This window comes from Schistocerca nitens, chromosome 4 (assembly GCF_023898315.1).
Source record: "Schistocerca nitens isolate TAMUIC-IGC-003100 chromosome 4, iqSchNite1.1, whole genome shotgun sequence".
Classification (NCBI taxonomy): Eukaryota; Metazoa; Arthropoda; class Insecta; order Orthoptera; family Acrididae; genus Schistocerca; species Schistocerca nitens.
Genome location: NC_064617.1, coordinates 629,007,525 through 629,020,765, shown reverse-complemented (window position 1 = coordinate 629,020,765; position 13,241 = coordinate 629,007,525). Strand labels below are relative to the sequence as shown.

General features: G+C 42.1%; 1 protein-coding gene across 1 annotated transcript in view; it reads right to left on the bottom strand.

The window, feature by feature from the left end:
• Nucleotides 1–12,544: 12,544 nt before the first annotated feature.
• The window catches only part of LOC126252476 (diuretic hormone receptor-like), a 1,022,674-nt gene continuing 1,021,977 nt past the window's right edge, over nt 12,545–13,241 (bottom strand). The window contains exons 13-14 of the mRNA XM_049953370.1: nt 12,747–12,814; nt 12,545–12,660 (exon numbers count right to left, since the gene is read on the bottom strand). Of these exons, the coding sequence (XP_049809327.1) occupies nt 12,545–12,660; nt 12,747–12,814 (184 nt within the window). The remainder of the gene's footprint in view (nt 12,661–12,746; nt 12,815–13,241) is intronic.

Here is a 13,241-nt window from a genome sequence, read left to right as displayed (position 1 = left end):
ACGCTGGATCATCTTGCATGCGCTGCAGAGCAAACCGGCAAAATTCCTGGCGCCGTTCGAAATCCGCACCGGGGAGTGCTTGAGGTAATGAGAAAAACGGGTGAAATCTATGCTGGTGAAATATGCGTAGAACACTTCTCTGACTTATACCACATTCCGAGGCGATACGTCGCGACGGAACAATAGGATCGTTATGCGCCAACGCTAAAACGCCCTCATCATGTACCTCACCATGTGCAGTTTTCTGCCTTGTCCTCTGAATGGCGTTCCATGTTCCTGATTCAAGTAGTTTATTGCAAATACGTGCAAGAAGCTGGCGCGTAGGACGCTCACGATAAGGATACAGCTCTCCATATCGCTTTATTGCTCTAACAGAATTCCTTCTGCTTTCACCATACACTAGAAGCATATCTAACTTTGCTTGGTTGGTGTACATGTCTGCTCCAAGAAATTGTGACAGAAATGCGATGTCTCATTATCCAAGCAGCACATTTATACTTTTCTCTTCAGCTACCTCGTGCGTCACCTTGCGGCATTGTGGAGAAGCAGGAGAGAAACGCCTTCCCTGTTAAGTTCTTCAGTGGTCAACAGGAAAGATCGCATTAGACAACGCCGCTTCGAAGGACAACACGATACGAGAACATATCTGTGTCTCAAAAGCTATTTGCCTAAATATTATGATATACACATATTTGAACCCGTATTTTTAAGCCCATCATGTTACGCTAGAATTTAACATAGGTTTCCATTAAAAAAAAAAAAAGATGGCCTCATATCTCTGTAATAAAAAACAGCACAAACATGATATGAAATGTATTCTAGTAGCCCCTGTGCCTGCAATTCACTGCGCAAACGGCATCTTTGTATCTATTACGGTAGGGGAGATACAAGGGGTGTTATGACTTAGCTGCCTCACCCTGTATATGAGAAATAGTATAAACTAAATGTTTGTATGAGAAGAGATGAGGCTGTGTTTTATGGTTGGCTCTGAGCACTATGGGACTCAACTGCTGTGGTTATCAGTCCCCTAGAACTTAGAACTACTTAAACCTAACTAACCTAAGGACATCACACACATCCATGCCCGAGGCAGGATTCGAACCTGCGACCGTAGCAGTCGCACGGTTCCGGACTGCGTGCCTAGAACCGCGAGACCACCGCGGCCGGCTGTGTTTTATGCAAAGCAAAAACATCTCACTCATGGTTTCACTCTGGCTTTAAATTTTGCTTCCAACTTATTCCTTTACAGTGAGCGATCGGACGCGAAATGGAAACTACAGTGCAACCCCGATGAACCTTTGCACAGGTAAGTTGGGCAATGTCTCTACTATGCCCGTCGACCACGTCAAGTCGCTTTCTTCAGTTCTAAACGCACAGTGACCACTTAAGGATGCCTAGAAAATAATGTCTCCCTGCTAGTAGAAGGGGCGCATGAGAGATTTCGCTTGATGTAATGCAGCAGACATACCATACCTGTCATGCGTTTCCTTCTTCATGAAAATTGTCCGTTGTACACTGCAAGGGCAATAGAGGTGCTCCTGCAACCCTTTCTAAGGGAAGTGTTTTATCAACCACAATTAAGCCCGTAATTTTCTCTCCCCGAGTTTCATCTCAGCTCATATGAACCACTGGCTACGAAGTCATTTTGGTACAGACTACGACTATATGTGCCTGCAATTCACTGTCCAAACAGCATCTTTGTATCTATTACGGTTGGGGAGATACAAGGGGTGTTACGACTTAGCTGCCTCATCCTGTATAGAGGCACTATCAACGCGATATCGAAAAATTTCTGAGAATTACATTGGTGTCCTCAGGAACAAATTAACAGAGGTAACCCATCTCTGGAAACAACACCTAACGAAAGTTATCGATAGCCACTACGCCAACTTTTCGACAAGTAAAGTGAATTTTTACGCTGTCGTACAGCAAGCAGTGTTGTGGCAGGAGTGGACGCGTTTCGCGTTATCTAACTATCTGAATGCCACACGGCCCACTGCGAGGAGTTCCAGTTTCTGTCAAGTCGTCAGTAACTTCATGTTTACGGCCGAGGTAGCGTCCCAGACACACGAATTTGTTATTTCTATACTCCGTAGCGTCTTAGATGACGCTTCCGCACGTGGTTTCCTCTCATCCATTAGGTCCTCAAAGCATCCGCTTCGTCGCTGGAAGTTTGTTGCTGTTGTTTTGATCCTTTTAGGAACAAAGAGTAAATGAGCCCAACAGCTACGGTAACAACCAGGCACAGATGTTTCAAACATCCACGTCAACTATTTCATTAGAACTATTTCACCAGGCACGGTTGTATTGTGCAGCAAACACCAGTCTCAACGCGTGCTACGTTACAAATAAAGAATCTGGTGAGTACAGCATCACTGCTCCATCAGCATTACGCGCTGTGCGTCCAAAGTATTTCACTGATCAGGAAAAGCGATTTGGATACGTACACCACTCTTAAACTACGGCAAACCCCCATGTAACTGTAAAATACTACCAAAACTGCACCAACGAGTCTTGAGAAATTAAGACTCCTGCCCTTTACCCTGACAACTTTTCATTTATAAGTAACCTGCTGACCCTATTGTTCTTACGCTGGCAAAAGGACTTTTGCAAATTTACATAATACTTTTATGGAATTATGTACTAACTTAAACAGATTCGTTGGTATGTAGCAGTACATTTGAACATAATTACGCTGTTCTCCGTTAGTGTTAGCTTCACTTTTCTACATAGTTGACGAAAGTAATGCTAATTTCAAAGGACCACTTCCGAATATCAATTTAGAGGTAATATTAGTTTTTTTATTTTTATTTTATTTTTTCATACTGATTCTAAATTATTTCATAAATTGTAAGAGTTAATTTACAGTTGTCATTGACGCACTAACTAAGAGGACATAATTGATTTGCTCTCACGAGGCCGTAAGGTCCGATAAGAGAGCAAAATGACAATTACCGACGTGCTCGTTATTTAAGAAAATTGGCGAGACATTTGGTAGAGAGAAAAAGAAAATTGTACGGTTCTTTAGTGAAATGCTTCTTTACACTCCAGTTTTTTTTCAAGCTGTTGTTATTCTATACAGTCTTTATATGATGTTATTTCGTCGTATTCTCCAACATGAATCAGTGCATATTATGCAGTTCTCGCTGAAATGCTGCTGAAGTAACTCAGCAGCTCAAATGTGTCGATTGTTTCATTTGATAAACAGTTAGACTGTACACTAAATATTATTATCAGACATTAACTACCGGTAATGTGCCTAACCGACATTCAATCCTTACAGTGTAACACATTTTTAAAGTTAATCCAAACGAATAAAGTACCAGGGCTAACCCAGAACTTAAAAATATGCCATCTCGTCTGTGTTGTGACAAATGATTTCCACACAAAGATTAAAACAAAGAATTTTCGTGGTTATATTAGTCTTGATACCATGGATTGGAGCTGAGGAGATGCTTCACATGAGGCTTAAATTAAAATATATATCAGTCTCATCAAATAGAAACAAAACTTTTTATTTTTTAAAGTTACGTTCATAAATGAATCTCTATTGCCTTAAAAGTAGTAAAAATTTGTGTTGAAGATCGATCCATACAAAATTAGTAATCCAGCCATGAGCATAAAACATTTATGTACATATGAAAATTAAATGAATTAACAGGAAACATATTACATGAACTATTTGTTTAATAGCACTACAGACTAAACATCAATAACCTTTCAGTTACATCGCTAGTATGAATCGAGAAGGGAAAGTATAATGGAACAATTATTGCTCCTTATAGAAAGTACAGGCTACTGAGTTTCATTCTGCAGAGTACAATTGTAAATCAAGTACAGACATCACATTTATTTGTTTTTATAATGAATGACGACGCAGATTCGGTTCTAATAATGACTGGGAACTTAAATTCCCAGATACATTCCTTGGTAACATTTTTTTAAATAAACAGCTCTATATTTACTTCCAAAAGATGGTTCAATGACAGTATTAACTTGAATGTGGACCATGTAAATTGGAACGAGCCGTGACTGGTTACTGAATGGAAAACAAATCATTTAATATGAATTATAAATTTTACTGTTGTATGTCCAAGATTGCGTCAGCAGACTGATCTACTGCGTCGAAGATCTGTCTTATGATCGTAATTTAAACTTCACCACACAAGTGGAAATGTAACAATAAATGTGTCTTGTCGCAGTAGTTGGTTTGTCTTTTCAGTTCTTGGTACATTTTGCAGTAACGTGTCACGTAACACCACTTTGGCATTGGTTTCTATCTTACTTTATAGACAGGCTGCATCAGGATGGTCCCACAAAAGGCATTGCCTTACTGAAAGCAACGAACTATACCTGTTCTCAACAACTTTCTAAAAGACACAAAAATAGTGTTATTCTTATATTATCAATTACAGCACAAAAAATTTAAGAGTTTGCATTCTGGAAGTGGTATTGGAATGCATGTGTCAAATTTCTGTACTTAGCACTCGAAATGGTAGCATTCCATCATATGGCACCGTGACCATAGTTTTCAAATGAACGATACAGTTCTCTGTAGAGCACTCTGTTTCCGAATCAGTCTCCAGCAGGCGGCCCAAATTCCAGCTACTTAACACTTAATAGCGTTTTTCTGCCGTCCATTTACTGTCAGCACGACAGGTTTTATTAGTTTCTGTTTCAGTTACAAAAATGAACAAGAAAAGTGTTGGTTCGTGCAGAATTTACATTTTGTCCCTTCTTCCTACGAATACTTTATAAATAATGTACAGAACAAAGTATTGGGAGCCCAATGAACGTAGAGGTGTATAATAAATCACACTCCCTTACATGGTTGTTTTCAATGAAGTCATTTATTTGTTGTAATGATGTATCAGTGCCCTACATAAAGAATTCACGAAAGGACGAATGGCTTATACTCCCACGCCCAATAAGACACTTGTAAATCGATAGCTTTTACGACATAATCATCAGTGAAAGCTGAGGTGTCCGCCACCACTATATGGTCTCCAAATATTTTTTTCCAAACGGCACTATAAGGTACTTGCTCCTAAGCAATATGATGCACACGCCTCCACGATAAACCGTACACCAGTGCAGTTGTAGAATATCTCACTTTACTGCAGTGTACAGTACATAACCGAAGTTGTCTTTGAACTACCTTAATTCACGATGAAATTATGTTTTTCATGTGTCCAAATTCGTTTTTTAGAAATCAGTGTTAGGTGAATAACTCATTAAATTTATGTTTTGAGCACTGAGGAACAAATATTATAATAGTCGTAGTTTTCTCCTGTCATCCATTTGGTCCCGGAATTCTTTTCGTCAGCATGAGCTGCAGATCAAATACACCATCAGTGCTATCAGAGTAAAGCGTACAATCACACGCCCAATCTATCATCACAATAGCAGTTCAATAAGTACAGTAACTATGACTCTCATGTACAAACGTTTTATAGAATGGGTCTGTAATGTGTAATTGCTACTTATTTGTTCTCATTTCACAATGCTTGTCATAACATTTTGTAACACTGGAAATTCATCAGCATAAATCAGTTCAAGCACGTCGTGGTGGGGGTCAAGTTCTGCCTACCATGCAGGTGATTCACTAATGCTCTGAAGGGGTGGAAGTAACCGAATATCACTAGGAAGAGGCTGGGGTAGGAGTAGGGGCAGGGATAGCGAACCAGTGAGCCCCGGATGAGGCAGTTTTGATTTTGGAATTAAGACATTGTCCACGCCATGTGTGTTTCATTTTCAGCAAATTCTAATTTGTTATGTACTTTGGTACAGTAACAAAACCCGCATCTGGGATGCATTTTTCTCCATTCTATATATGGACTTCACATGTATGATAGTTGTGTCCACACTTATTATAGTCGTGCCTAGCCCTTTTTAGGGGCACGCTACTGATGTGAGGGTCATAACATTAAGTAAGCGTAGCAACTTTTACCGAGAAGAAGACATAACATGATGTAAGCGTAACAACATTTACCGAGATGAAGCTTGGTAATGACCAAATATCGAAATCAAGTGGTTACTTCGAGCACCTAATACTTCAGGAAAATTTGAGAGAAAAGCAGTGGCATATCGTCTACATTGGGTTGTGTCCAAAGATAGCAGTGCGAAACTTCCGCTACGTCCTCAACCTCGTTTGGTGTATACGTGGCTGTCATTGACGTCTGACATGTTATTAAGATGTGATGAGAGGACCGGTTTATAATAAATCTACAATAATTGAACACTACAGGAGAAAGTAGAAATCAGTCCACTTTTCTCTCAGACACATTACAAATCATTCATGTAGTTAAAAGTCTGTATCTGTGGGTGACAAGTGTTTTATGTATGAAAGAGATTAGTCAGAGAATTATTGACAGTTGTCAGATACATACATAGAAGGTAAAGGAAGCAAGTCCAGTGCTTACTGAGAGGAATATCGCCTGTTCCTGACAGTGGATTTTTTTCCGCGATTTTCACTAGCCAACCTGCGATGATTTAAACAGACAGCCGTTTTATTCCCTATTTCTATCATAAAACTAAATTACATGCTAATCTTCGTTGTGTCTGCTACTGTTTGTGGAGAAAAGTGTTGTAATGAATGAGTCTTGGTGAGTGGCAGTTGATTTTCCTCTTACTTCTTTTCTCATGTGACGAGATGGATGATGATATCTCTGATAAAAATGTTGAAGTATTGACATAATACTTACATCTACAAATGGTATTTATAGAACATATGGCATACGGGAAGTTAAAAATATATACGAGTATCTCTGACATCATGAACAGGGTAAGCCTTGCACTTGCTCATTTACGTGTTTTTCCAATATTCAGACAATATATGAAGATTTTAATGTTTCTGCTTCCTCGCAAACCAAGTCTACTGTTTTTCACTACGTTTGTGACGTATTGCCAGTACCTAAGTATTAAATAATGTTAAGCGGTATATAGTAAACCAATCTGATTCTCCTCGAGTTCCTTTTACCGTGTTAAAGCACAGAATGAACAAAACGCGTTTTCGTACATATGTAATATTACATCTCTTACCTGCTAGCAGTTTCATGTTCACTGTGTTTTTTATTTATTACAGAATTGTTCACCTAACTATTAAAATATTACAATTAGAATCAAAACCAAAGTAATGCATGGACAGCAGACAGCAGTTACGAGCGTCGGGCTCACGCTGGCGAGGGTGGAATCCCACAGTCGTGAGCAGATTCAATTGCTCCGCCGACGGCTCACATCCACAGACAGAAACATTTTGGAAAGGACGCTGCACTCCAGTTTGTCACGCTGTAGTGTATTCGCGTGCAGTTTCAGGGAAACAGCACGGTGTAAAATGCAATTCGTTACGCAACGACTGGAGACCCGGATAAGGAGTGTATATTTTCAAATGTATGGTACGATGTCTAGAACGCTCCCAGGGCACACTGGCGACGGAAACCAAGAAGAAACTTGATAAAGTATCGACTTCAACGGAGAGAGTGAGCTCTTGTTAGGGTGACGAGGTTTGGCAGGCAGAAATCGAAATTTCTGTCAGTTACCATGATGGCAACGAAAGTCGTGGTTGTATGACAGGATTATAAGGGGAAACAAAATTTTTGTACGAGAATGGAAAAGACTCTGTGGATTTCTACGATAAGTCATAGACTGCAGACGTCTTTCATCTGAAGCTGAGGGCGATGCCTCGGAGTCGAGAAGCGAAGGCATCGATCGCTGCACAACACAGTGTAGACCAGCGACCCACTGCAGGTACAATGCTTGTTTACTGACCACGTTGACACACCGAGCTGGACAAACGACCCGCTCAGTAGCCACCACAGTAGCGGCAGCAGGAGCGCCCCTCAAATATGCCTAGCTACACGTAACGTACGCCCCTATTACCGATCTGCACAGGGCAACAAAATTACTTTTTCGAAACCCCATGATTGTCTCCATACAATCTCCAACTATATGTACAAGGTGGCGTAGTTAAAAGCAGGCCAAGTCCCTATAGAATGAGAATACAATATTTCGACTTCTCATGTAAACTACTCCAGCCATGGGGAAGTTTTATGCTACAATCGATTGTTAGTATTCTTCTGTCAGAATTTCAGTTTACTGTATTTCATCAGTGGTGAGATGTATATCTTTGCGGTCTGCAAAATGACTTTCTCGATAGAAAAAGAATTGAAATTGTGGAAAAACACGTGAAAACAAGTTCGATTAAGGAAATTCGAGAGATTTTCGGGGTCAAATATCCTTATGGAGGACTACCAGCAAAGAAGTCAATAGAGTCTGTACCAAAATTAGCGCACCTAGGGATCTGTGCACAATGTAAAACGACAAAGAATTCATTCAGTTCGCACGCCAGATGTTATTGCAGATATTCACGCAAGAATTATTCAGGGCCCAAAGAAGTCTACACGTAAACTAAACTGGTCCAACAGGCACATGTAAATAAAAGTAGTTGCTGATATTGAAAAGTCGTAATTTGAAGCCATTTCGTATGACAGTTGAGCAGCAATTACGGGAGGGTGAAAGTCATAAAGCGTAGATTACTTCACAAGGCTTTTGAACAGCATAAACGATGGTTTTTTACACATGAGTGATGAAGCATGCTTTCATCTTTCCGGTCACGTGAATTCACAGAATACAATATACTTGGCAACGGAGAATCCCAAAATTGCGTGTCAGCAAATATTCAGTGATGAAATAACGGCGTTTGGTGGGGTGTAATAGGTACGCGCATAACACAAGATACTAGGCAACGGAGAATCCCAAAATTTCGTGTCAGCAACTGTTCAACGATGAAATAACGGAGTTTGGTGTGGCGTAACAGGAATGCGCATCATTGGACCGATATTCTTTGACACTACCTGCAACACGGTTGCGTATCTGGAAATTTCTGATACATTTTGTGCACAACTCACTGAATATGAAAGACAATATTGCTATTACAGCCAGACGAGCAACATGCCACAGGTCTGCGGGATCCCTGGAACGTGTCCTGTGGCCACCACGTTCGCCGAATCTAGCAACATCTGAATTTATCCTGTGTGGGCACTTGCAGAGGAAGGTATGTGAAACAAATCCACACCGAGGACAGGAAATGAAAGACAACATAAGCGGTGAAGTAGCCGCCATCGCTATCGGAACTTTACGCCGATAGTATCTGAATATCCTTAGACATGCACAGCTGTGTATTGATGTTGCAAGGAGTCACTTACAATATCTTCTGTAAATGTATTTTTCATTGCAAATAAATGGTAAGTCCGTTTAAGCTTTTAGTTTCTGTAATTTCTTTGCATTTGCTCTGTGCTTACACCCTGTATATTTTGTCGGTACACAAAAATGGTGAGCGAGATGTATGAGACAGGTGAAATACCCGCAGTCTTCAAAAACAATATAGAAATTTCAGTTCCAAAGGAAGCAGGTGCTGACAGGTGCGAAAATTATCAAACTAAAAGTTTAATATGTCACTGCTGCAAAATACTAAAACGAATCCTTTACAGAATAATGGAAAAGCTGAAAGAAGCCGATGTCGGGGAAGAACAGTTTGGATTCTGGAGAAATGTAGGAACACGCGAAGCAATACTGACCCTACCACTTCTGCTAAAATACAGGTTAAGGAAAGATAAACCAACGTTTGTAGCATTTGTAGACATAGAGAAAGCTGTTGACAACGTTGACTGGAATACTCTCTTTCAAATTCTTAAGGTGTTAGGTGTAAAATACAGGGAACGAAAGGCTGTTTACAATTTGTACAGGAACCAGATGTCAGTTATAAGAGTCTAGGGGTACTAGAGAGAAGCACTGGTCGAGAAGAGAGTAAGACAGGGTTGTAACCTATCCCCGATGTTATTCAATCTGTATATTGACCATGCAGTAAAGGAAACAACAGAAGCATATGCAGTAGGAGTTGAAGTCCAGGTAACCCGTCCGGTTAGCCGTTCGGTTTAACGCAGTGCTTTCCGGGCGGGAAGGCGTGCCGGTCCCCGGCACGAGTCATCCCGGCGGATTAGTGTCGAGGTCCGGTGTGCTAGCCAATCTGTGGATGGTTTTTAATGCGGTCTTCCATCTGCCTCGGCGAATGCGGGCTGGTTCCCCTTATTCCGCCTCAGTTAAACTATGTCGGAGATGTTGCGCAAACACTTTCTCCACGTACACGTACACCATAAGTACTCTGCCACGCAAACTTTGGGATTACACTCTTTTGTTGTGAGGCGTTACCCGGGAGTGGCCACTGTGTGCCGCACCGCACAATAATCCTGGGTTCGGTGTGGGGCGGCGGTGGGGTGAGTGGACTATTGTAGCCTGTTGTGAGGTTGTGTATCAATGAGGACTATGGCGGGGACGAAGCCTCTCTGTCGTTTCTAGGCCCCCAGTTCAATACAATACAATACAATACAATACAAGGGTCCAGGGAGAAGAAATAAAGACTTTGAGGTTTGCCGATGACACTGTAATTCTATCAGAGACAAGAAAGGACTTGGTAGAAGAGTTGAACGGAATGGAGAGTGTCTTGAAAGGAGGATATAAAATGAACATCAACAAAAGCAAAACGAGGATAATGGAATGTAGTCGAATTAAATCCGGTGATGCTGACGGAATTAGATTAGGAAATGAGACACTTAAACTAGTAGGTGAGTTTCGCTATGTGGGAAGCAAAATATTTGATGATGGTCCAAGTAGTGAGGATATAAATCGTAGACTGGCAATGGCAAGAGCAGCATTTCCGAAGAAGAGAAATTTGTTAACATCGAGTTTAGATTTAAGTGTCAGGAAATCCTTTCTGGAAGTATTTATATGGAGTGTAGCGCTGTATGGAAGTGAAACGTGGACGATAAACAGTTTGGACAAGAATAGAATAGAAGCTTTTGAAATGTGGTGCTACAGAAGAATGCTGAAGACTAGATAGGTAGACCACGTAACTAATGAGGAAGTACTGAATAGAATTGGGGAGAAGAGGAGTTTGTGGTACTTATGGAGGATGAAGATGATGTTTGGTTTGTGGGGCGCTCAACTGCGCGGTCATCAGCTCCGGTACATAGTCCCAATTTTTACACAGTCAAATTTTTTTCGACAGTCCAATGGTGCCACTGTCACGAAAGATGATGATGATGATGATGAAATGATGAGGACTTCTTAAGTAATAGAACCCAGTATGTTGTCCTCGATGGTGAGTGTTCATCGGAGTTGAGGGTATCATCTGGAGTGCCCCAGGAAAGTGTGGTAGGTCCGCTGTTGTTTTCTATCTACATAAATGATCTTTTGGATAGGGTGGGTAGCAATGTGCGGCTGTTTGCTGATGATGCTGTGGTTTACGGGAAGGTGTCGTCGTTGAGTGACTCTAGGAGGATACAAAATGAATTGGACAGGATTTGTGATTGGTGTAAAGAATGGCAGCTAACTCTATAGATAAATGTAAATTATTGCAGATGAATAGGAAAAATAATCCCGTAATGTTTGAATACTCCATTAGAAGTGTAACGCTTGACACAGTCACGTCGATTAAATATTTGGGCGTAACATTGCAGAGCGATATGAAATGGGACAAGCATGTAATGGCAGTTGTGGGGAAGGCGGACAGTCGTCTTCGGTTCATTGGTACAATTTTGGGAAGATGTGGTTCATCTGTAAAGGAGACCGCTTATAAAACCTTAATACGACCAATTCTTGAGTACTGCTCGACCGTTTGGGATCCCTATCAGGTCGGATTGAGGGAGGACATGGAAGCAATTCAGAGGCGGGCTGCTAGATTTGTTACTGGTAGGTTTGATCATCACGCGAGTGTTACGGGAATGCTTCAGGAACTCGGGCGGGAGTCTCTAGAGGAAAGGAGGCGTTCTTTTCGTGAATCGCTACTGAGGAAATTTAGAGAACCAGCATTTGAGGCTGACTGCAGTATAATTTTACCGCCGCCAACTTACATTTCGCGGAAAGACCACAAAGATAAGATAAGAGAGATTAGGGCTCATACAGAGGCATATAGGCAGTCATTTTTCCCTCGTTCTGTTTGGGGGTGGAACAGGGAGAGAAGATGCTAGTTGTGGTACGAGGTACCCTCCGCCACGCACCGTATGGTGGACTGCGGAGAATGTATGTAGATTTAGGACAATACAAACACCTAGTCCGCTGGCAAAGGAAGCCCCCAATCCGGCCGTGAATCGAACCCGTGAACCCGTGAACCCGTGATCCAAACGCAGCAACGCTAGCTGCTACGAACTGCGGACGTACTACGTGAGGAAAAGAAGGGATTGGTTGGTAGGACATATTATGAGGCATCAAGGGCTCGCCAGTTTAGTACTGGAGGGAAGCCTGGGGGGTAAAAATCGTAAAGGGAGACCAAGACATGAATACAGTACGCAGATTGGATGCAGTACTTACTCGGAGATTAAGAGGATTGCACAGGATAGAGTAGCATGGGGAGCTCCATCAAACCAGTCTGTGTACCACAACAACAACAACAACAATATTCCATGAAAGCATTTGTTACTGTGCTTTTTGAATCACCTCTGTAGTTCGGATCAATCCAATGGGGAAAGTATTTTTGTCCTCGGCGAACATATTACAGTACAAGTAACTTGCTGATGGCTTTAAATGGTGACTGCGCGACGCCTCCGGATGACGTCAGAGCAGAGTGTCGGCGGACGCTCAGACGGCGTGCTCGGCGCTGGAGCAGGGCTGCAGCAGGCGGCCCGACCCGTTGGACAGCCGCCACCCGCCGTTGTTGGCGGTGGCCGCGGCGGCCGCGGAGGCGGCCAGCAGCGTCGTCGTCGTCGTCTCGCTGGCCGTCGACTCGCGCTTCCGGTAGCTCACCGCCGGCTGCACCGACAGCCTGCCGCGCGTCGTCACACGCTCCGGTCGCAACGGGCCGGGGCAGCGGACCAGCGGGGCGGTAGGAGCGGGGAAGGGAACAACGTGTAGATGTGGCGAAGGGAGTACCACGAGCGTGTCAGAATGTCACACGAACAGAAAAAGGATGAAATGACCGGCAATGAGTTTTCAGGTACCATTAACGGTGGAAATCGTGTGACGATCAGAAACAAGGCGGAATTCGGGAAAAAAATTATAGAATACCGTTAAAACGAGCACAAATCATTAGACGGAAGAACGATTTGAAGAAACGTGTAAAGACGTTACGATGTAGATAGGGGTAAATGGAAATCTCGGAAACCGTTTGAATAAGCCACCAAAGCGACAAGATGGCGGACATTGCATCCAACAGATACAGAATAGGGGTTGAAAATAGTTTACGGAAAACA